Source organism: Manis javanica, chromosome 12, assembly GCF_040802235.1.
Source record: "Manis javanica isolate MJ-LG chromosome 12, MJ_LKY, whole genome shotgun sequence".
NCBI classification, from domain to species: domain Eukaryota; kingdom Metazoa; phylum Chordata; class Mammalia; order Pholidota; family Manidae; genus Manis; species Manis javanica.
The window spans coordinates 44,382,704-44,403,948 of NC_133167.1; the positions used below are offsets into that span (position 1 = coordinate 44,382,704).

At 38.8% G+C, this 21,245-nt stretch overlaps 1 protein-coding gene and 1 long non-coding RNA gene across 4 annotated transcripts in view; both read left to right on the forward strand.

Moving 5' to 3' along the window:
• Positions 1-305: 305 nt before the first annotated feature.
• Positions 306-9,199, forward strand: LOC118968689 (uncharacterized). Its single transcript, XR_005056472.2, has 3 exons — positions 306-437; positions 2,861-2,951; positions 9,107-9,199. It is a non-coding gene; the product is annotated as an uncharacterized lncRNA (long non-coding RNA).
• Positions 9,200-14,259: 5,060 nt separating this feature from the next.
• Positions 14,260-21,245, forward strand: part of ITGAV (integrin subunit alpha V) — a 104,690-nt gene continuing 97,704 nt past the window's right edge. For 2 of the 3 annotated variants that reach the window (XM_037000245.2, XM_037000244.2), the window contains exon 1: positions 14,260-15,062. In XM_037000245.2, the coding sequence (XP_036856140.1) occupies positions 14,878-15,062 (185 nt within the window). In that variant the 5' untranslated portion in view covers positions 14,260-14,877. The remainder of the gene's footprint in view (positions 15,063-21,245) is intronic. The other variant, XM_037000243.2, reaches the window with a different exon arrangement.

Genomic DNA, 21,245 nt, shown 5'->3' on the forward strand with positions numbered 1-21,245 from the left:
GCCCACAAAAACCTTGTTCCAGAAGTTTCATAACCACTTCAGTCCCAGCAGGCATGATGATGAAGGCTAAAAGGATTAAGTACCTAACACAGGCTTAGCAGTACACTATAGTGTGCTGGGGAAGACAGCCACAAATGCCTTGCAGTCGGCTTTATCAAGAAATAGGGTCTATTTACTCGTACTCTGAACCTGGTCTGGCCTTGCAACTTGCTCTGACCAGTCAAGTGTGGCGGAAATGACTTTGTGCCAGGGAAAGCCTAGGTCCCAGGAGAGCTTGCAGCTTACCCCTTTGCCATTTCAGGGCACTGCCCTGAGCATACTATGTGAGGAAGCCGATCTCGGTTTCAGGAGCCAAGTGGCAGGTGAGAAGCCATGAAAAAGAGAACTAAGCCCCCAGCCCTCCCGGCTGGCCGACAGCCAGCACTGACGACAAACTGGTGAGTGCCGACTTGGACCTTCTACTCTAGGTGTGCCTCCACTGAAGTGGTGTTACCTCAGTGAGCCTAGAAGAAACTGCTATAAGCCCACCCAGAGTGATGAGAAATAATGAATGGCTTGAAGCCGTTATGTTTGAAAGGTGGGGGAGGAGTGCTACTTTGCAATAATTTTAGAGTAACTAAAATTCCCCAAAAGAAATTGTTTAAAAGGCAGATCACAGATCCCCATCCAGAAATTCTGACATAGTAAGTCTGGCTTGGAACCCTGTATCACACTTTACACACAATGACCCAGATGTGAAAACACACCATCCTAGTGAGATTACAGAGCAGGCCTGAGGCAGGTGGCTGCATAACTGAGCATTGCCCCTGGCTTGGTGCTTCTGGATTTGTGCAGCACACGTTTGCATCACCATATGCAGTGTGCAGGTACGGACAGAAGCTTTTTCCCCGTATTGGTTTGGAAAGATAGAGAATATCTTACAAAATAGAAATCGAGTAGGTTATTTTTATTCTTCCCCATTTGCCTAATGGATCAATAGGCAAGGGGGTTGAATGGGGCAGCAGTAATAGCATGATCCTCCTGGGGAAACAAAGATCTAGCAGGAGATTTTGAATGAAATTGGTGTGGGCTGAAGTCTTAAAGTAAGAGGTTAGATGTAAACAAATGCAGCTGAGTTGAGGCAGAAGTGGAAGAAGAGTGTGCGATTTTCTTAAGCATCATGGAAAGAGGAGACAGGAGAGCAGGGAACGCAGATGCTCAGGGAGGCTTATTTGAGTGGAGAACAATAGGAACTGCAGGTGAATATTTTGAAGCCACTATAGACAGATGGTGAATCTGCCTGAGTGAATCTGACTGAGTCTTTCACTTAGGTGTACACCCTCCTCATATCCCCGGGATAGAAAACTAAGCTGGTTTGAGCATTTAAAGCTGTGGCTTTCGGTTGCTCCATGTGGTGAAACTTGGAGCATCTGGGTCCTGCTTTTATCTGTCCACTAACATGCCATGAAAGAGAGGATTCCACTGCCAAGAAGCATTTAAAAACCAATGAGTTAAAGCATGAAGGAAATATTATTTAACTGAAGAGAAAGATCAGTTATCACACAAGTGATATTTTAGTTTCAGAGATACCTGCTTCCCAGGGGTAGATGAAAAGTCAAACTTAGTCTTCTCCTGGTTTTTATTTGCTCTCAGGAGATGATGAGAACCCAGAAAACCCTCAACAACTAGCATCTGTCCAGGTCTTTTGGTGAGGTAATCTGCATTTTCTCTGCCACAGTGAAAGTGAAATACCTTGTGGTTAAGGAACAAAAACAACCAACTTCTAATACAGTAACATTAACTTCTACGGAGAAATCTCCCTTTTCAGGAGCTCTTTGTGAAACTTTAGTTGCTGAAAGAGCAAGAAAAAAATCACAGATATGTACAGATAGTTAGCACAGAAGATCCTTCCTGGCTTCTATTGGTTTAAGACTCTCTGACACTCCCCAAATTATAACTTTTTTCTCCCTTTTCTTGGGAAAAAGGTGGAATTAACTGTCACTCTTAGGGAAATCACACAAATATATGTGTCATTTTTGCCTAGAATACAAATACACATATTGTAATGAGGGAAAATATATAATATTTACATAATTATGAGAAGATTTTTATTTATAAATTATGATTACATGAACTTAACACATCTGTGTTTTCCAGGATTAACTAGAGTGTATTACAGTATCACATTAATTTACAAATCTCAGTTGCTTAACCCAACAGAAGCTTATATTTTATTCTATTGCATTTGAGACATTTAGTAAAAATAAAAGTAAGTGATGTGAACATCTGGTTTTAAAATTTCTTCCTACTAAGACAGCATGAGTAAAAAATTTAAACAAATTATGCTTTCTACTCAATAAAATTCCTATAAAAAGAATAAGCTTTTCTGTCAGGGCTAAAATAAATTGTCTCTAAATATAGTAGCAACCAAAGTGTAGTAAGCCCAAGAAACAATTTTCAAACCATCACAGCCACAAAACTAGGGTTAACTGAGGAATTGGCTTGTTATATTGATATCATTTTCATTATATTTAAAGATAAATTTGTCATTTATCACTGCAGAGAAACAAATTTAAGCGAACACTGCATTGTGGCCATGCAATAGTATGCCAATGATCAAATAATTTTCACACTTAGTTTAAAACTAACAAAACCAGATTTATGTAACAGTAAGGCCTGTGGAGATATTTAAATGTTTTATTATAAAGTTAACTAATTAATATGGAAATTAAAAATTGGGGCACATGTGGGGATATTTTCCCACTTATGTAAGTCTAAGATTTATGTGGAAAAAACTCCTTGAGGATAAGACATGTTACTTATCAACCCACAGTGGGCATATATCATATTTGTGTTCCTGGCCGCATCCCTTTCTTTGCAGAACCACCCTCGTCTATTCTGAACGGTTAAGAACATCCCATCTGCTACAGTGCTGTGCAGCATCCTCACCACAGGAGTGATCACCTGACCCAGTATGGCCATTCATAATACCTCACTCCTCTCAACACAGCGATTAAGGGGTGTGAAGTTATTATAAACAGAGCCAATATAAATCCGTGCTTGTCACTGATGTACTGGTTTGAGAAGGCTTTTTCAGCTAGGTTGGGATTGCTAAATTATGGTATATAGCCTCAGATAGCAGGTAACTGTCTTCCCTGGTCAACTTGGGAACCTGAAGAAGTAGAAGAGGATAAGACTCAAAGAAAGAAAGAAGCAGGACTGGAAAAGGAAGAGGGAGGGTAGGGTGGAGGGAAAATATTACATTCCCTAGGAACCAACCCTGAGCTTCCGGGTTGTGTGAACCAACCACTTCTCTTTTGGCTTTAGCTAATGTGAGTTGGGTTATTGTCACTGCAATTAAAAGTGAAAAATCTTCCTTTCTGAAAGTCCTGTAGGATCCACCACAATACCATGGCATCTTATATGTGGTACTGAGTCAGTAAAGGTTTTAACTCAAGGAAAGCATAGAGGAGTCTATTCTTTGACATCTTGAAAGGTGTTGTAGGTAATGTGGTATATTTTGTCAAAATAATTATTATGTACTTGCTTTTCTAACTCAACTCTCAAGTTTTTTTTCTTTAAAATTTCATTTCCTCTGTGTAACATTGGATCCTCACAGTATCACTGAATTCTTCTTTTTATTAATTGAAGTATAGTTGATATACAATATTATATTGGTTTCAAGTAATCCACACAGTGATTCAACAATCACATGCATTAAATCCTCTATTGCCAAGTTCTTAATTAACATACTCATGTGAAATAGCATAAGCACACTTTCTCTCTCTAAATATATGTATTATCTCTCATTATATCATACACACACACACACACACACATATCAAGCTATTTTCAATCACTTTTTTAATCCATACAGTTTCATTTTTATATTGTTTTCCAAATGTTTGTCATGCCATTTTCTAGTGCCGATGAAATATTTCCTATTGGAGACGATATTGTAAGTGGGTGTGGGATTCTCAGACAAATTTATAAAATCTTATTTAACCCATATTGTCTATGGCTCTAATATAATGGAAAGTTAATGCTCTTTAAGAGCTTTGCCTTTTAGTCCCCATAACACTTTTATTAATTTTATGGCCATGGCCACATCTTCTCTGAACTACTTATGAAGTACTTAGTAAAATATAGTTATTTAGCATATACAGGTAATATGAAAGAGAGAAAATTTTATTTCAAAATCTGAAATCAGAATTCCTTTCAGAGTAGGAAGTTTTTTTACTTAGTTTTTTATTTAAAATTTTGAGTCTGACAATATAGGTCCCAAATATGGTCTGAAAAAATAAGGCAAGGTCTGAATTGCTCAGAATAAAAAAATGAGAGAGATTTAGACATGGCATTGGCCCAAAGGGAAGAAATTGGGGCCTTGTAATAAGAAAAGAAAAAAGAAGGCCTGGTGGAGGTGGTTGCTGACAACCTGGTGGGAGGCCTGGGGTCTGAGGAGACACAGGCAGGGAGAGGTTCCCGTGGTAGGAATGCTGAGGGCTTCCATGAACAGGGCTATCTGTATTCACCTGTAACATAGCCCCCTCTGCTAATACCTTCAAATTATTTACAGAAGTCTGCTACATGTAACTACTCCACATATAGGTTGCTTTGTGGAATCAATATCTAAAGGATCATGTTCCACATTTGGGTTGAGCTAGGGTGTGGGTAGGGTTGAGTGAACAGATCAGATGCAGAAGTGGGATTGAGAACCCCATGGAGGCCAGAGCTCTTCTGAGAAAGATTGGGAAGGATGCTGGCAATAGTGGAAATTACTTACAGCCCACCAGATGCACATCTCACATTAGCAAGTAATAGCACATTATTTACTTGAAAATCAAATTGAATCTGATTCAGAACCCTTATTGCTCCTGCATGACCCCATCAATTCCTGTGGCTTTGCTCTATCCAAGCAGAGATATCTCTGGTGAATCTGGAAGTATGATCTTCACAGCCTGCTATCTAGCCACCACATTTAAAGATGAGAGAGATGTTCCATAAAGGAAGGGCTATTGAAGGAAGTAAGAGAGAAAATCAAGAAGTTTAGAAATGTTGATGCGAGACAATATTTTTTTCCCTCTGTATTTGATATACTGTAGTTCTGTGATGATTAAATGAATGAATGAATGAATTCTAGATATTCAGAACGGAAAATCTGGTGCAGAATGGAGAAGTAAATTTAGAAGAAATAAAGTTTAATCACTCATTTTTGCAGCTATGGTGATACAAAGTTGGAAACGACTTTAGAATCCATCAAATTCAGTTCTTTCACCTCTGTATGAATAACATCTAGTCACTAGTCACATGTGGCTATTAAATAAAACTTCAAATTTAATTTCTCAGTCATACTGGTCACATTTAAAGTGCTCAGTAGCCACATGTGACTAATGTAAGTAATTGAGACAGTACAATACAGAATATTTCCATCATTGCAGAAAGTTCTTTGAGACAACAGTGATCTATTACATTCCTATTAAATGATCATCCAGCCTTTGCTTATATTTTTTTTAATGAATGTCACTCATTATTACATTTTTGGTTGGGCAGAATTGTTAGCCTGTCCTTGAATTTTTCTACTAGGATTATTTATCCTAGATTTTTTAGATGAGTGAAAAGATTTATTCTCTGTAGGGAGAATTTTATTACAGTAGCTATTTAAAATGTTTGTTAATGATAAAGATATTCTACACTGAATAGAATAATATGAAATACTTAGAAAAGTTAACTGTTTTTTAAAGGATCTCATTTATGCCTAACAAGTATTACTAATGTAAACATCTCCCTAATGGTAATTATTTTTTCAAAACCGCCAAAAAAGTGACTATAGAAATACCTTTATGCTTCACAAGAATGCTGAACATGCACCAAATATTTTCTTTTATTTCTCCATGAGCTAAAACGTAATGCCATTATGTGATTCAAGCTCTGTATCTAACTCCTTAGCGAATGTAATAATTTCCTAATTAAATCCAAATATTTAATACATGTCATGAAAATCCCCTGACACATTTCAGTGACTGAAAGGTGGAAATCTGTAATTAGTCTTCAAGTTTTTAAAGGAAGTGAGAGTGGAGAGTTTAGAAAAACACAAAATAAATCATCTAAAAGGAACAAAATTAGTGAAGACACCAGCCCGTCTCAAAGAATATTTACTGCTCACAAGAACTTAATTCATACTTGTTTTATTAATACCAATAACTAAGTGGGTTTCCGTAGGACATACAAAACTCTTAGACACTAGAAAAGTGAACTTACTCTGCTTTCTGTAAATAATAACCTTGTATCATCAAGAAAACCGTCAAACAATGTTTCTGTTTAAGCTACTTAAAGAAGTAGGAAGAGTGGTCAATATATTTAGAACAATTTCTGCCAAAAATACGGTAAGAATAAAAATGTTTGGTACTCAAATTTTAAGTCTATTGTTTGAGGAAATAAGGCAGGTATATCAATTAGGATTAGATTAGTTGAGGTATAACTGAAAACCCTATTAATATCTGCTTAAACAAAGATAGAGGTATAGTATAGTTTTCACTCACATAATAGTCTGCAAGTTTACTGTCTAAGACAGAAATGTTGGGTCCATGATTATCAGAAAGGCAGACTTTCCACTCTGTAATTCTTAGATCATGATCTCTATTACCATGTATGCCTCCTCATGTTGCAGTGAGGCTACTGCAGCTCCAACCATCACATTCATCCCACATTTGTCCCTGCCATCAGCTGGGAATGATTGCAGATGAAAAAGGGCTCCTAATAGTTAAGCTAGCCCTCTTCTAACAGCTTTCCTAGTAGCTTCAACTGGCAAATTTTACAGACATCTTTTGCTCATCTATAAGGGAGCTGGGAAATGCAGTTTTTTGTTTTTGTTTTTGTTTTGCAGCTAGACACATTATTGCTACCACATAGTATAGTGGTTTTATTGCCAAACAAGAAGGGGACAATGAATATTGGGTAGGTAGCTAGCAGTCTCTGTCTGAGCAAGTAGATTATCCCTTCCCTGTGCTATACTTCCAATTGTACTGGTTACATTGTATATACCTATTTATATAGGAGACAGAGTTGATAGCAGTAAAAAGCAGAATAATTATAGAGTGATCCTATGTCTCATTTTGCCCTGTATAGTTCCAGCATATAGTTGTTATACCAATATAATTATTATCAGTATCCCTATTACTCTCTAAAGTTTCCCAATAAAATAAAAATCACTTTAGCTATCTCTAGTACTTACTAGCTTTGTGACTTTAGCAAATTACATAACTTCTCTAAACTCATTATTTTAGTTACTTGTTGCTGAATAACAAATTATCCTGAAAATTTATTGGCTCCAAGCAACAAATATTATAATTTCACAGTTTCGGTGGGTCAGTAATGAAGAGCAGCTTAGATGGATAGTGTCTCATTCAAAGTTGCTCTTGAGGTTAGGTGTTGGCAGGAGTTGCTATCATCTGAAGGCCTAACTGTGAAGAACGACCCACTTTGAAGATGACTCACTCACATGGCTGTTGGGAGAAGGCCTCAGGTACTCACTCACCATAAGGGCTTCTCTCCTAGGGCAGCTTGCATGTTCTCACCACAGAGCATCTAGCTTTCCATTCAAGAGAGAGCAAAAGGAAGCCACTAGCCTTTTAGGACCTAGTCTACAAAGTTGCAGAGTCACCACTTTTTTGTTTTTTTTCATGCAAAGAAATTCACAAATCCAGCCCACACTTAGAGGGTGGGGAATTAGGCTCCACTTCTTGAAGGGAGAATATTTTAACATCACCATACTTTTTGTTATCTGTAAAATGGGATAAAATTACCCACATGCAGTAATTGTATTTTTATGAAGAATCATAATCCAGATAAAGCATTTTAATAGAGCACTTGGCACATAGTAAAATGTGCCCCTTAATTCATGTTAATAACTAATATTATAGACTGGAATATTTTTCCAGTTAAACCATAGTTCCTGGAAAGGGTCATGTTTGATTTGTTTTGATAATTTAAGCTCCAATTGCAGGGTTGGGCATATAGGGGACACTTAATAATATTTGATGAATAAATGAGTAATGAACATATTCTTTAATAGGACAAGTTAAGTGGAGTGTTTCTGTAAGTGGAAAGAAAACCAATGCAATAGTCATATGAATTAATCTGTTTTGTTTAAAAATAAGATTTTCATAGCTTTTTATATAATAGAGCATGAAAAAGTATGTACTAATGTAATGTGTACTGTTACATAACTCATAATATTCACTAGTATATTATGCTGTTATAAGATCACTTATGTTCTTAATATTAAAATTTATCCTGCAGCATTGTTTTGTAGACATATATTAGCTATGTCTTTTTGAGACAATGAGATTATTTTACTTACTAAAGAAAATATTTCAATAATTATTTAGATGACATTGCTAAAGAATGGTAGGATTAAAGCACGTATTAAGGAAAATAATTTCAGGAACTATACACACGTATGTATTATACAAATGGCATATTTTGTCTTTAATGACATACTTTAACATTTTTTCCAAGAAAAAAAATACGTGTAACTTTGTAAATTAGTATGTTTGAAGATCTTCTGATTAGGAGTGTTTACAGTAATCATCAATCTGAAGGAAAAAAATAACTAAAAGTTTTGGTTTATAATCTTCAGTAACAGCAAGGCTGCATTTATACAAAATAATTAGTGGGAGGAAAGTATTAGCAGTCATCTATCAAGTGCCAGGAACATTTTAAATTATACCACATGATTCCTTTTATGACTCATGACATAAATAGAACAGAGAATTTTTTAGTTCTATGTTTTTTGATGTATTTTTAAAAATGTGTTTAATTCTGAATACTTTGCTTTCTATATCTAAGCCTGCAATTGGACTTTTCAATAATAGAAGAGTAAGTTAGACCACATTACCTTCTTCCAAGCATGAAGTTTTCTTGTGTTGTAAGTGCTATACTAAGAAATGTGATCCATTTTTTTAGCACCCATTAGAGCACACGTCAATACTTCAAGTCTCTAAAAAAACAAATTAAATCCCCTTATGTAGTTATAATGTAGAAGGATGCTGCAATCTTTAATTAGTTTAAATGGAATAATACACATGATTTTCTTTTCACATTTTCACAACATGTCAATCATTTGCAGGGAAATTCTGAAAACTGCCGAACATGTCCTTGAAGGAAAGAATGCCTATCTTGAGAGCACAGTGCTTTTTCACAATGAGATGCAGAGAACTCCAGGAGTGTACAGGACACATCCTGCTATTCATGATTAGTTTTTATCTACTTCATAAACCCCAAGCCCTAATTCCAAATTGCAACAAGGAATGAAAAACAGCTATGAAAGCTTATGTTCTTGGGATTTTCTACTTCTTGAAAAGAAATATTCATTCATTCATTTATGCAAAAATATATATTGAGCTAGTACCTTCATATGTTCAATTTATAAAGTTGACCATTGCTTTTTATTCATGCATTCATTCACTTATCCTTCAACAATACTTCCTGGTCTCTTGCGGTTCAATAAATTATGTTAGGCACTGTACATTTAATGATGGATAAGATCAAGATGTTCAAGAGCCACAGACCAGTGTAACAGAATAGAGACTCCAGACATTAACCCAAACATATATGGCCAATTAATATATGATAAAGGAGCCATGGACATACAATGGGGAAATGACAGTCTCTTCAACAGATGGTGCTGGCAAAACTGGACAACTACATGTAAGAGAATGAAACTGGATGACTGTCTAACCCCATACACAAAAGTAAATTCGAAATGGATAAAAGACCTGAATGTAAGTCATGAAACCATAAAACTCTTAGAAAAAAACAGGCAAAAATCTCTTGGACATAAACATGAGCAACTTCTTCATGAACATATCTCCCCGGGCAAGGAAACAAAGGCAAAAATGAACATGTGGGACTATATCAAGCTGAAAAGCTTCTGTACAGCAAAGGAAACCATAAATAGAACAAAAAGGTATCCTACAGTATGGGAGAATATATTCATAAATGACAGATCTGATAAAGGGTTGACATCCAAAATATATAAAGAGCTCACACACCTCAACAAACAAAAAGCAAATAATCCAATTAAAAAATGGGCAGGGGAGCTGAATAGACAGTTCTCTAAAGAAGAAATCCAGATGGCCAACAGGCACATGAAAAGATGCTCCACATCGCTAATCATCAGAGAAATGCAAATTAAAACCACAATGAGATATCACCTCACACCAGTAAGGATCTCCATCATCAAAAAGACAAGAACAAATGTTGGTGAGGTTGTGGAGAAAGGGGAACCCTGCTATACTGCTGGTGGGAATGTAAATTAGTTCAACCATTGTGGAAAGCAGTATGGAGGTTCCTCAGAATGCTCAAAATAGAAATACCATTTGACCCAGGAATTCCACTTCTAGGAATTTACCCTAAGAATGCAGCACTCCAGTTTGAAAAAGACAGATACACCCCTATGTTTATCACTGCACTATTTACAATAGCCAAGATATGGAAGCAACTTAAATGTCCATCAGTAGATGAATGGATAAAGAAGAAGTGGTACATATACACAATGGAATATTACTCAGCCATAAGAAAAAAACAGATCCTACCATTTGCAACAACATGGATGGAGCTAGAGGGTGTTATGCTCAGTGAAATAAGCCAGGCGGAGAAAGACAAGTACCAAATGATTTCACTCATATGTGGAGTATCAGAACAAAGGAAAACTGAAGGAACAAAACAGCAGCAGAATCACAGAACCCAAGAATGGACTAACAGTTACCAAAGGGAAAGGGACTGGGAGGATGGGTGGGAAGGGAGGGATAAGGACGGGGAAAAAGAAAGAGGGCATTACGATTAGCATATATAGTGCGTGAGGGGCACGGGGAGGGCTGTGCAACACAGAGAAGACAAGTAGTGATTTTACAGCATCTTACTATGTAGATGGACAGTGACTGTGAAGGGATATATGGGGGAGACTTGGTGAAGGGGGGAGCCTAATAAACAATGTTCTTCATGTAATTGTAGATTAATGATACCTAAAAAAAAAAAGATCAACATGTTCATTACAATTTTACTTGTCAATAATACCTCAATAAAGCTGGGGAGGAAAAAAAATTAATATTTGCTTCTCTTCAAGGAATTTACCAATAATCACCAACAAGTTCTTTGTGATTTTTTGAAATGTAAATTCAGCACTGTATTCAGTGTTACAGGAGAATATAAATTAAGGAAACATCTTTTATTTTCAAGGAATTGATAATTTCACTAGAAAAGAATACTAAGATGCCAGAAAACATCAAGAATTAATATTAAACAGATATTCAAATACTGTCAAAAACACCAGGAAATGAATATAAGAATAATTAAATGCCAAATTGTGAGTGGATTAGACTTGGAAATACGAGCCATTTGAATGAGGAGGGAGAGAATGAAGCCATGTAAAGCTCCCCAGAAAAGATGAGTTTTGAGCTGCATGCTGAAGTTTGGGTGGAAGTGGGATGGGAGAGCAGGTGAAAGAATGGTATTCCAGGTTGAGGAAAGAAGATGCTCAGGAACAGAAGCACAGAGGAGGTGGTGAGCGTGTTATTTGTAAGACTTGTGGAGACAGGCCCAGGTGCTCCCATTACCGAGGCTTCCTGCCCACTATGCTCTGCTCCCGTTAGGCACAGAATTCCAAGGGCGTGTTCTTCTGTTCACAGGTATGAAAGTTGCCTTGTGTTGTCATTTCTAATTTGGTGCTTTGAACCTCAGTTTTCTAGAATATCTTATGTCATAGGTTATTCAAACCCTGAAAGGTTGTTTGAAAAAGGACTTTTATGGCAATAGGATCATAAGGAAGGTACTGAATAAATGTGTATCTCCAGGAGAAACTATGACTGGATATTTAAAATGTAGGTTTGACTCTTGTAGAAACAAAATATTTCTTATAGAAACAGTAAAAATAATATATGCATAGTTTTTTAATCCAGTCACTAACTTTGTCTTCATAGTTGAGGTTATATTATGGTATTATTTTTAATTTTCAATTTTGGTGTTCATGTTACATTCTTAGGATTTTTATGCAAAGGTTATCAATGCAGTCTTTTCAATGTGACCTTTAAATCCTATGATATTAAAATATGCATATATAAAATTAAAAAAAAATTATGCAAGTGAAATGAGTAAACTAAAAGCATGTTGGAGGGAAAAGTAATATTCAGAGGGTGAAATGTTATCTATTAATCAAGTTAGAGCTGAAAGACAGTACATTTTTTATTTGACTTATCAACATATCAAGACCTGAAGGGATGAAGCAAAAGGAGCTGCCTGGATAGTAAATATTTCTACTTAAGCAATAGTCATTTAAGTTAAACCCATTTAAAAAGAAAAAGAAAGATGAGACAGTATCTAGAAGGAGGGTCTGATCTAAAGGCAACAACTGATTGATTTCCTATTGTTAAGAAAATATGATGATAAGGAATAGACCTATAGATGAAGATGAGAAATATTTCTTCTTTTCATTCCCAGTATTCATGGATATGAGTCAGTTTATCCTCAGTGGATGTCATTATGTTGCCTAGCATGGAGGAAAGATATTTGAGCATGGGGGAAAGATGTCTGAACAAGACCAGATGACTTTGTTTCTTGAGGTCTGTCAACAACCACCCTAGCACTCGGGAGAGGTAGCTGAGGCTCCAGGTTCTCAGGCATGGGAAAGATCTTGGAGACCATCACCTAGCTCCCTTCCTTGCCTACGAGGATATGGAGGTTAGGAGGTGTGAAGAGAATAGCAGAGGGAATATAAAATTGTCTCTTCTCGTTCATATTAGCCCACCAAAATATTCACTTTTGACTATTTTCTTCACAGTACAACTTCAGTAGATTAAGACCATTTTTAGTTTTTACTAAAACTTGTTCAATTACCCTTTCATAATTTCTTCTCTGACAAACCTGGGTACTTCTCCCCCAGCATGACTACTCTGTTACAAAGACGCCTGCATTTATAACCCAGGGTGCTTTAAGGCACTGGGTTACTCTAGTGCATTGTGTCCTAACAGAAATGCGGTCCTGAGTTCACTCAAGTTTCAGTGGGTCGGGGGATATTGCCATAGCCCTGGCTTCTTCCTTCCCCTGGTCTTCTCTTCCGTCTTCCTCCCCTCCTCTTGTCTGTTGGATCTCTGTCCTCCATGAGAAGTTGGGGAATGGGAGGGCTTACTGGGTCCAGCCCGAGTTTAAACCTCCACATTCTTCTGCCCTCAGTTTTGGATGGATTTTCAAGGTCCTTAGGCTTTCAGGCATAAAAGACTCTGGGTTTAGGCTTTTCGGTGTTCTATGAAACACAGTGAGGAGAAAGGTATTTTTATATTTTTGTGTAAGTATTTGTGTAGGATCACCTCTCTAACATGGTCATTTTCTTCAGGCAACTGCTAGACCATGGCTTATAAAACATGTCCAAGGGTTTGCTTCATATCTTTTAGTCGAATTTAAAAATCAAAATATATAATGCAATTAAGTACTTTAAAATTAGACATTTCATTTCAATTTATATACATACCCTTTCACAGGATTAACTAGTAGCTATTAATGTGCACTGTAATTGAGTTTTAGTAGTTACTTTGAGGAAACAATCCTATTACTCATCTAGTACTAGTTAAGTTTTTAAGGTATATACAATGCATTTATACTTTTAGTCTTGTTCACCAAATTCTTTAGCACATGATAGACAGTATGGGAGAGTCATTTGGGCAAAGTTTACTCAGTTTCATCTTCATTCATTCATTCATTCATTCATTCAACATTTTATTGATTGCTTACCATCTTCCTGGTGAGGTGACAGGACTTCCAGGATATAAAGAAAAAGGTCAAGGGTCTGCCCTCAAGAAAGTCGCTTCAGTTGTGCAGCCAGGGGTCTGGATGGGGTGGAACACATCAAAAGCAAGTCCGAGGGACCTTATTTCAATGGTGCATAATCCCTCACAATCTAAAATTATATTCGAAATCATACTTCACTTTATAAACTAGGAATTAGGTTTCGACTAGTCTCACTTGATTTAAAACCATTACTGTCCATTCTTTGCCTTGCCAGTGTTTGAAGTTCGGCTTTAATATCACTCGCTTGGAAAAGGCTGTGCTAGCATTCTGGAACTTAACGATGAAGTTCAGTGTTTACATGTGGGATAGAGTAGGGAGGAAAACGACCATTAATTACAAAGTTCCGTTTGTGAGAGCCTGCCAGGCTTTTAAGTCTCGGAAACACGAGAGCGGATAAGCGGATAAAGCTTTCCTCATTTATAAACGAAACTCGCACGCGACTTCCCGGCGGGACTGGGGGACGTGTGGTGCCCCGGGACGCGGGCGGGTGGGGCGCCCGGCCACCCCTCCCCTTCCCCCCAGCATCGCCCGCCGCCGGTGCTGGGTCTGAGGCCCGCGTCCAGCAGCGCGGCCGACGACCAGGGCTCTGGGGTCTGCGGCTTGGGCACGGGCGGCCCGCACTCGGGACTGGAGGCGACAGTGCGCACGGAAGTGCTCCCGGCTCGCCCCACTCGGAGGCCGTCTCTTCTCCTCCACTTCCTCCTGCGCCGCGGCTCAGCCTCCGAGCCGGCTCCTCCTCCTTCCCCGCCTGCGGCGGCGCCCAGGCCGGGGGTGCGGCGCGCAGGCCCGCAGTCCCGCAGTCCCGAGCCCCAGACGCGGCGTGGAGCGGCCGGGAGGCGAGGGGCCCGCGCGCTGCGTCACCGCCCCGCGCTCAGGGCCCCACTTCCCGGGAGGCCGCTCGGAAGCTCAGCCCTCCTGCCTCCCCCGGCGCTGTCCGGGACTCGCGGGGAGCCGGCGGCCGGCAAGTTTCGGGCGCCCAGGCGGCGGTGGGCCGCGGGCACCGTGAGCTCCGGACGGGCGGCCGCGGCGCGAGCTCCGCGCCCTGCGTGCACTTCGGCGATGACTTCGCCGCCGCCGTGGCGGCTGTGCCTTCGCCTCCGCCACCTCCTGCTGTTTCTTCCCGGATTCCTGCTGCCTCTTTGCGGCGCCTTCAACCTAGACGTGGACAGTCCCGCCGAGTACTCCGGCCCCGAGGGAAGTTACTTCGGTTTCGCGGTGGATTTCTTCGTGCCCAGCGCTTCTTCGTAAGTGGCCGCACTTGGGAGGGGAGCCGGCCCGCTTCCCCACGGCGCGCACCCACCCAGCGTCTCCCCGGAGGGAGGGATCCCTGGGAGAGCCCGGAGTCTGTCTGCCCGTCCCTTCCACCCCACCGGGTGGTTTAGATTCTGGGTGCATGAAATATTTGGGGAAGATGAACCCTCTGGGCACCCACCGCTCGGGTCCCCCCTCTCCTCTCCGCAGAGGGAGTGCTTTGAAGCAGACCTGAGCTTAAAAAGTGAGAACTGTGAGAACTGGAGAAAGTGAGAACTGAACAAAGGCTGGTGGGGTCAAGACTCCACGCCGCCTCTGCGGGTGTAGGGGACTTGGTCAGTGTCCTCTCCGAGCCTCGTTTTCTCCCGGACAGAGTAGCCTCCCAGGTAGCCTCCTTCCGTTTCAGAGACTTAAACACCCGTCCCTTTTCCCTCTCCCTAAACCAGCCCTACCCCGCTCTTTCCGCTGCTCAGTCTTACTCTGTTTCTTTTTTACTCCTTTTCCAAACATTATCATGACTAAAATGACCACACTTTTGTAGTAAGTTCACTGTGTCTTATCTCTTGGACTGTCAGACTTTTGCGAGTTGAGGGAGAACAGATGAATGTGTCATCTGTTCTTTTTATAGTGATTCATTGTTTAGGTCATTGTTCAGAAAGAACAAGGGTGTTTGCTGAGTTTTCACTCGCTACAGGTTATTTGAATACTGCAGTATTTCAAAATTGAGTTATGTTTTCAAAATGCCAACGTTTCGCATTTTAAAGACCGTCAGGATTTGTAACACTTTTTGCCATTATTGGATTGAAAGTTGTGTTTGACTTTACAGAATACTGACGTCATTCACACCACACCACCCCCGTATTAGCTTTGGAAATACTGATTTAATAAGTGTTCACTGGGTGTCTTCTGATGTTTAAATCTTGTTTTCACGAGGGAGAACTGCTCTTAGGGTTTCTGCTAAGCTCTTAGAAATGTTTTTGTTTCTAAATTTGCTCTATATTTTAAAGTATTGCTTTTTGGCGGAAGAGGGAGGGTAATTTTGATGGTCACTGCTTAGATAGGACCATTCTTCCAGTTCATACATGCCTGGTTTAAGGGTGATCTAAATATTTTTCCATGACTGTTGAGAACATTCAGCAGGATGTATTCTTACTATCGTTAGGAATGTTGCTGAATACCATTCACTTTGGTGACAGCTTTTGCAGCAATAACTAGGTTGGAAGCAGTTAGTGGAAACTAGACATTGTTTTATATAGTGAACTCAGTTCTGTTGTTTCCAGCTTCATTGCTTTCTATGAGACCTGAGCACTGATTTTCCAGTATGATAAAAAAATAATCATTAACTTCAGGCAACATTTACTACCTTGTCAGCCTTATCTGTTATTTAAAATTTTTTTTTTGTTTCCAGACATTTTTAAGCATATGGCTATATGGTCCAGAGCATTGTAGTTCCTTGAAAAGGTGCTCTTATGCATTTAACTTGTACAGAAATTCTAATAATTTTGAAAATACATAAGTTTTTGTCAGAGTGAGTACTTAATTTAGCAAAAGTTAGCCCTTAAATACTTGGGAGTTGATGGAGTGTTTTGCAGATGTGGCTCTTAATTCTGTGGCAACCCTCTGAGTTTAGTGGTGTAAAGATACAGGAGAGGATAACAAACTAAGATTTTTTACTATGGAAAATAAAGTAATATTGAACTGTTGGCATGAGGTATTTACTATTTTTGGTTAACAAGGTTGGATGGCTGATTTTTGACTAGACATTGTAGTTGTTGAATATATGCTGTGACCTAGCAGGAAACATGACCACCCACGTGGGCCTTCAGTGGTCAGGTAAAATGAACTTGGTTTGGTTACATAAAATAATATGAAACTCTTCATCAGTGATTTTGTTGCTGATAGATTAAGAGCTCTATGTTAGTCTTTCTACTAAAAAATAAGAATAAACTGAGTTTTTTTTAAAAACATATATAAACAAAGGTTTCTACTTTCAAAACTATTCGTATTTAACAAAGATTCATGCAATATTATGCTTAGTTTTGTAAAAAGGTAGTTTAAAATTTAACAGGCCTTGTAATTCAAGGTACACAGGGATGCCATTTATAATATTATCAGCTGCATTATTGTAGCTGTTACTCAGTGTGATCATAAAATTGCAAAGGAAAAAAAATCCACATGAAGTATTTGCTAATTTAAGATTCCTTTCTTCTGATGGGAGAATGCCTAGATTAATGAGGAAGCAATGGTTATAAAGTGCCCTCCCACTGCTTCCTGTGTCTATAGGTGTTTAAATACCTCCCACAAACTAAAGAACTGTATTATGTGTCATTTTTCTTGTTACAGAAAATTGTTATTGTATTATTTCTGCACGATTGTGAAAACTAATGAACCAATGTTTATTAAAGAGAAGGGCAAATAAAGTACTAAGCAAAAATATTCACCTGTCCCAAGAGAATGCCTCCAGAAATAAGTATTAAGGCTTGAAGTGAAATGTCACAAAAACAGTATTTAAAAATTATGAAAAATAAAAAATTAAGCATTCCATGTTTATTTCATGTTTGCAGTAATTTATGGTGACTATAATATTGCCAAACTTACATAGAATTTAAAGATCGTATACAGACTAAGAAGTCATGTATTTCTTGTGGAGTATAATTGGAGAAATTAAACTTTGCACCCTAGGTTTAATTTTAATGATGATATCTTGCATTGATTAACCTATAATTACAGAGCACTTTCACCTCTGATAGATTTCCTTTCACTCTGCAGCACAAACCACCTGTGAAGCCGAAGCCAATCGACTCATTCTAACAGTTGAGAAAACTGGATCTAGAAGAGTTCTCAGCCTTTAGTTTGAGTGGGTTGGTGGTGTAGGGTAGATGGTAAGGCAGGATGAAAAGGCAAAGGGTATGCAATTCAAATTCCATTTAATTTTTATATTCAGGTTTTACATTTTTAAGAAGAAAATAATTGAACAATTTATTCAGATGTAAGTTACACAGTTCTTATTTTACATACATATTTATTTTTCAGTCATGCTATGATGACCAACACTAGATTAGAATTTTTGCCCTTTTCCCTGTTAATGCTCATGGAGCCTTACAAATGGTTATTTTGTGTCCCTGTGACCCCAGAGGCAAGGTGTGGGTGAGAGCATGCCCTGGTCCCAGAAGGCCCTGCGGAAGAGTCAGTGGTGCTCAATCCTGACATCCTGTTGGCAGCACCTGGCAGCACCTGGAGAGCTTTTAAAATAAAACTGCAGCCCTGGTTGCATCTTAGAGCTAAAAGCAGAGCTCTAACCTCATATTCTAAAAGCCTGTGGATTGATTCTCCTTGACCTCAATTTGACTAAAAATGAACTTTTTTCACCCAGTGGTGTCAGTTGCACCTGTTTCTATTAATGGTGCTGTCATTTGCTCTGTTGCCCTGGAAATAATTTCATATTCCTCCCTCTCATTTTCTATTTTTCCTTGTCTCTCCTACTGCACTCCCCTAATATTAGTCAATGATTAGTCACCAGGCAGAAGGTACTAGAAATTCTTCCTTGTTAATGTTTCTTGCATCCATCCCTGCCTCCCACTTCTACTTCAGCCTCTTTATTTCAGCCCAGTCATCACAAACGTGGTTCCTGGTCCTCAGGTCCTCAGGTCCTCATCCCCCTGCCCATCGCTGGGCTCTCAGACCTGCCAGACACCTTACATGTTTCTAGTAGTCTTACCTTCCTGGGTGTCTTGCCAGTCGGTTTCGGCCCCAGGCAAGTTCACTATGGATTCAATGTGACCAAAGAAAATGACAGTAAAATGTTCTTGGGGTGAAAGGGTTATACCCAACTTTATTTCCATGGTGGCAGGTCAGTCACTAAAATCCCATTCACTCAGAGCAAGTCGGCATGCAGCAAGCTGGTCTCTGCCTCTGGGCCTCTTGGCCCACATGGTCAGCCCACACAGCTGCCCTCTGGGCCTCTGTCCTTGGCGCTGCCAAACACTCCAGCCTCTGCTCTGCTCTCCTGCAGCTGCGCCATCGTGTCGCCCAGAGCACTGGGCAGAACTCTTTATATAGTCAATAACTATCTACTGTCCACGTGCGTAGTGAGCTAGCCAACCAGGGCCAGGTGAGAATCCTGGCCACAGGAACCTTCACTTTATCCACACGGGGGCATCTTTTTGATCCTGGTATTCTACTGCTAAAATGTCCTCAACAGTGCTCCAGGGCCAGAAAGTCAGTCCAAACTGCTTAACCGAAATGAGTCTCTTTCAAGTCTGTCCCAGTCTGCATGTGCTTTCCAGGTTCACTTCCCATTTCTCCTCTCACCATTGTAACCATCTTTGCAACCCTTTACAAAATGATGCCAGCTCATTTTCATGAACTTACGGTGGCTCTGGCTATATTGATTCTTTTTTTTCTTATTATAAATAGTATACATGCATAGACTATATAGCTTATTATTTAGGAAGCAAATCCTATGCTGATTACTCCTGATTAAGGCCTTTTATAGGACATTATAAAAAGGAATATGTGTAGGATTTATAGTTACTACGTCTGTTTTATGTCATATGTATGTTGACTCCATAGCATTTTTTTTCTTTTTTTTTAATTGACGTAGAGTTGATATGCATTTTTTTTTAATGGGAAGTAAATCTGGGTTTGGAATTGTAGTTCTGAAATAACATTCAGCATTATTTTGTACACATTTCTATATTTGTGTATGATGATTTTTTCAGAAGTTGCTTTTGGTAAAGGCTCATTGGTCAACCCAGTGTCTGCCAAATATATTAAATACCATTTTTGTCTTGGAGAAGTCAGTGCTGAAAGCAGCCAAAAAACTTAGTTCATTTGGAGGGTTTAAAAAATGTACTTGTCCTCTTTCTCCCTTTCTCTTTAACTCCTCCCATCCCTCAACACACATTCTGCCTTTATCTTTTAGGATTTCTTGGCAGGATAGTAATAGCCTGCCCATGTGTGTAAATCTTAATTTTGAGTTGTTTAATGGAATTGTCATTTTAAATGTGAAGTAATTTTTAAAAGAATGGTGAGGATGGGGATCCTGATATTGTTCTTGGGGGAACTTTTAGGAGGGAGATGGGGTCTGTCAGGAGAAAGTTGCAGGTGCAAAGGAACTAAGTTGCTCAGCTTCAGATTTTTCTCTGCTAATTATGGTAATCTCTTTCAGCCTCAACTAACCTCATCTGTCTTCCCCAACTCTCCACCATTGTCAGGAAATGTTGAATGCTAATAACTATTTCCCACCCTTTGTTTTTTTCTTTTGAGACATTGCCTTTGAGCTAATGGTCCTTTGTGAAAAATAAGGAAAGAAAAACCCTTTTGAAAACAGATATTATTATTAGGAAGTATTTTATTAAGTATCGTTCAGGTTCTGATGCCATCATCTTGTATTTTTATGATGCTTTCAGGTTTTCTGTTTGCTTTTATTATCCATGTTCAGAAAATTTATTTTTTAAGTAATTATAGTGGGCATTATTATTTCCATTATATGATGGGAAAAACTGAGGCTCAGAGATTTAAAGTGACTTTCTCAGTTGATTTATATTAGGTGACTATACTTTTTAGTCCCAAACTGTCCACTAGACAACGCTGCTTCTTCTGCAGTTTTTCTTTTTTTCTGGTCTTTTATTTCTCTTACCTTAATTAGGCTGTTGTAGACATTCATCAGACATCCTTAGATGAATTTCAAGTAACAATTATTCAATTTTTTATGAAGTGTTTCAGAAGCAGGCTGTTTTTTGTTACTGTGGCAATAAAACCACATGACATAAACTCACCCTCCCAACACATTATAACAGGCTTTTGTTTTCTTTAATATGTGCTGTTTTTCTATTCCTTTATTTTCTCATAGAGCATCTGTCATCATCCTGTACTCTTCATTCTCTACAAATATTTAATTTTTGTCTATACAACTCCCTCTTAGGATTTAACGTTTGTCTAAGGCAGTTATACTTTCTCCATCTCCATTTTTCTCTCTTAAAAACTTCCTGTAATACTTTTAAAAGTAACTTAAATATCATGTTGACACTTTGGACAAGGAGCTTTATTCTTCAGCTTTTTCCCCCATTAGCTAGACTAGCATTAGAAATGGACAGTACCACACATTCCCTTTATACTGTTGTACCATTTCTGGGGCATTTCACCAGTGTGCAAGACTGCACATGAAGGTATGC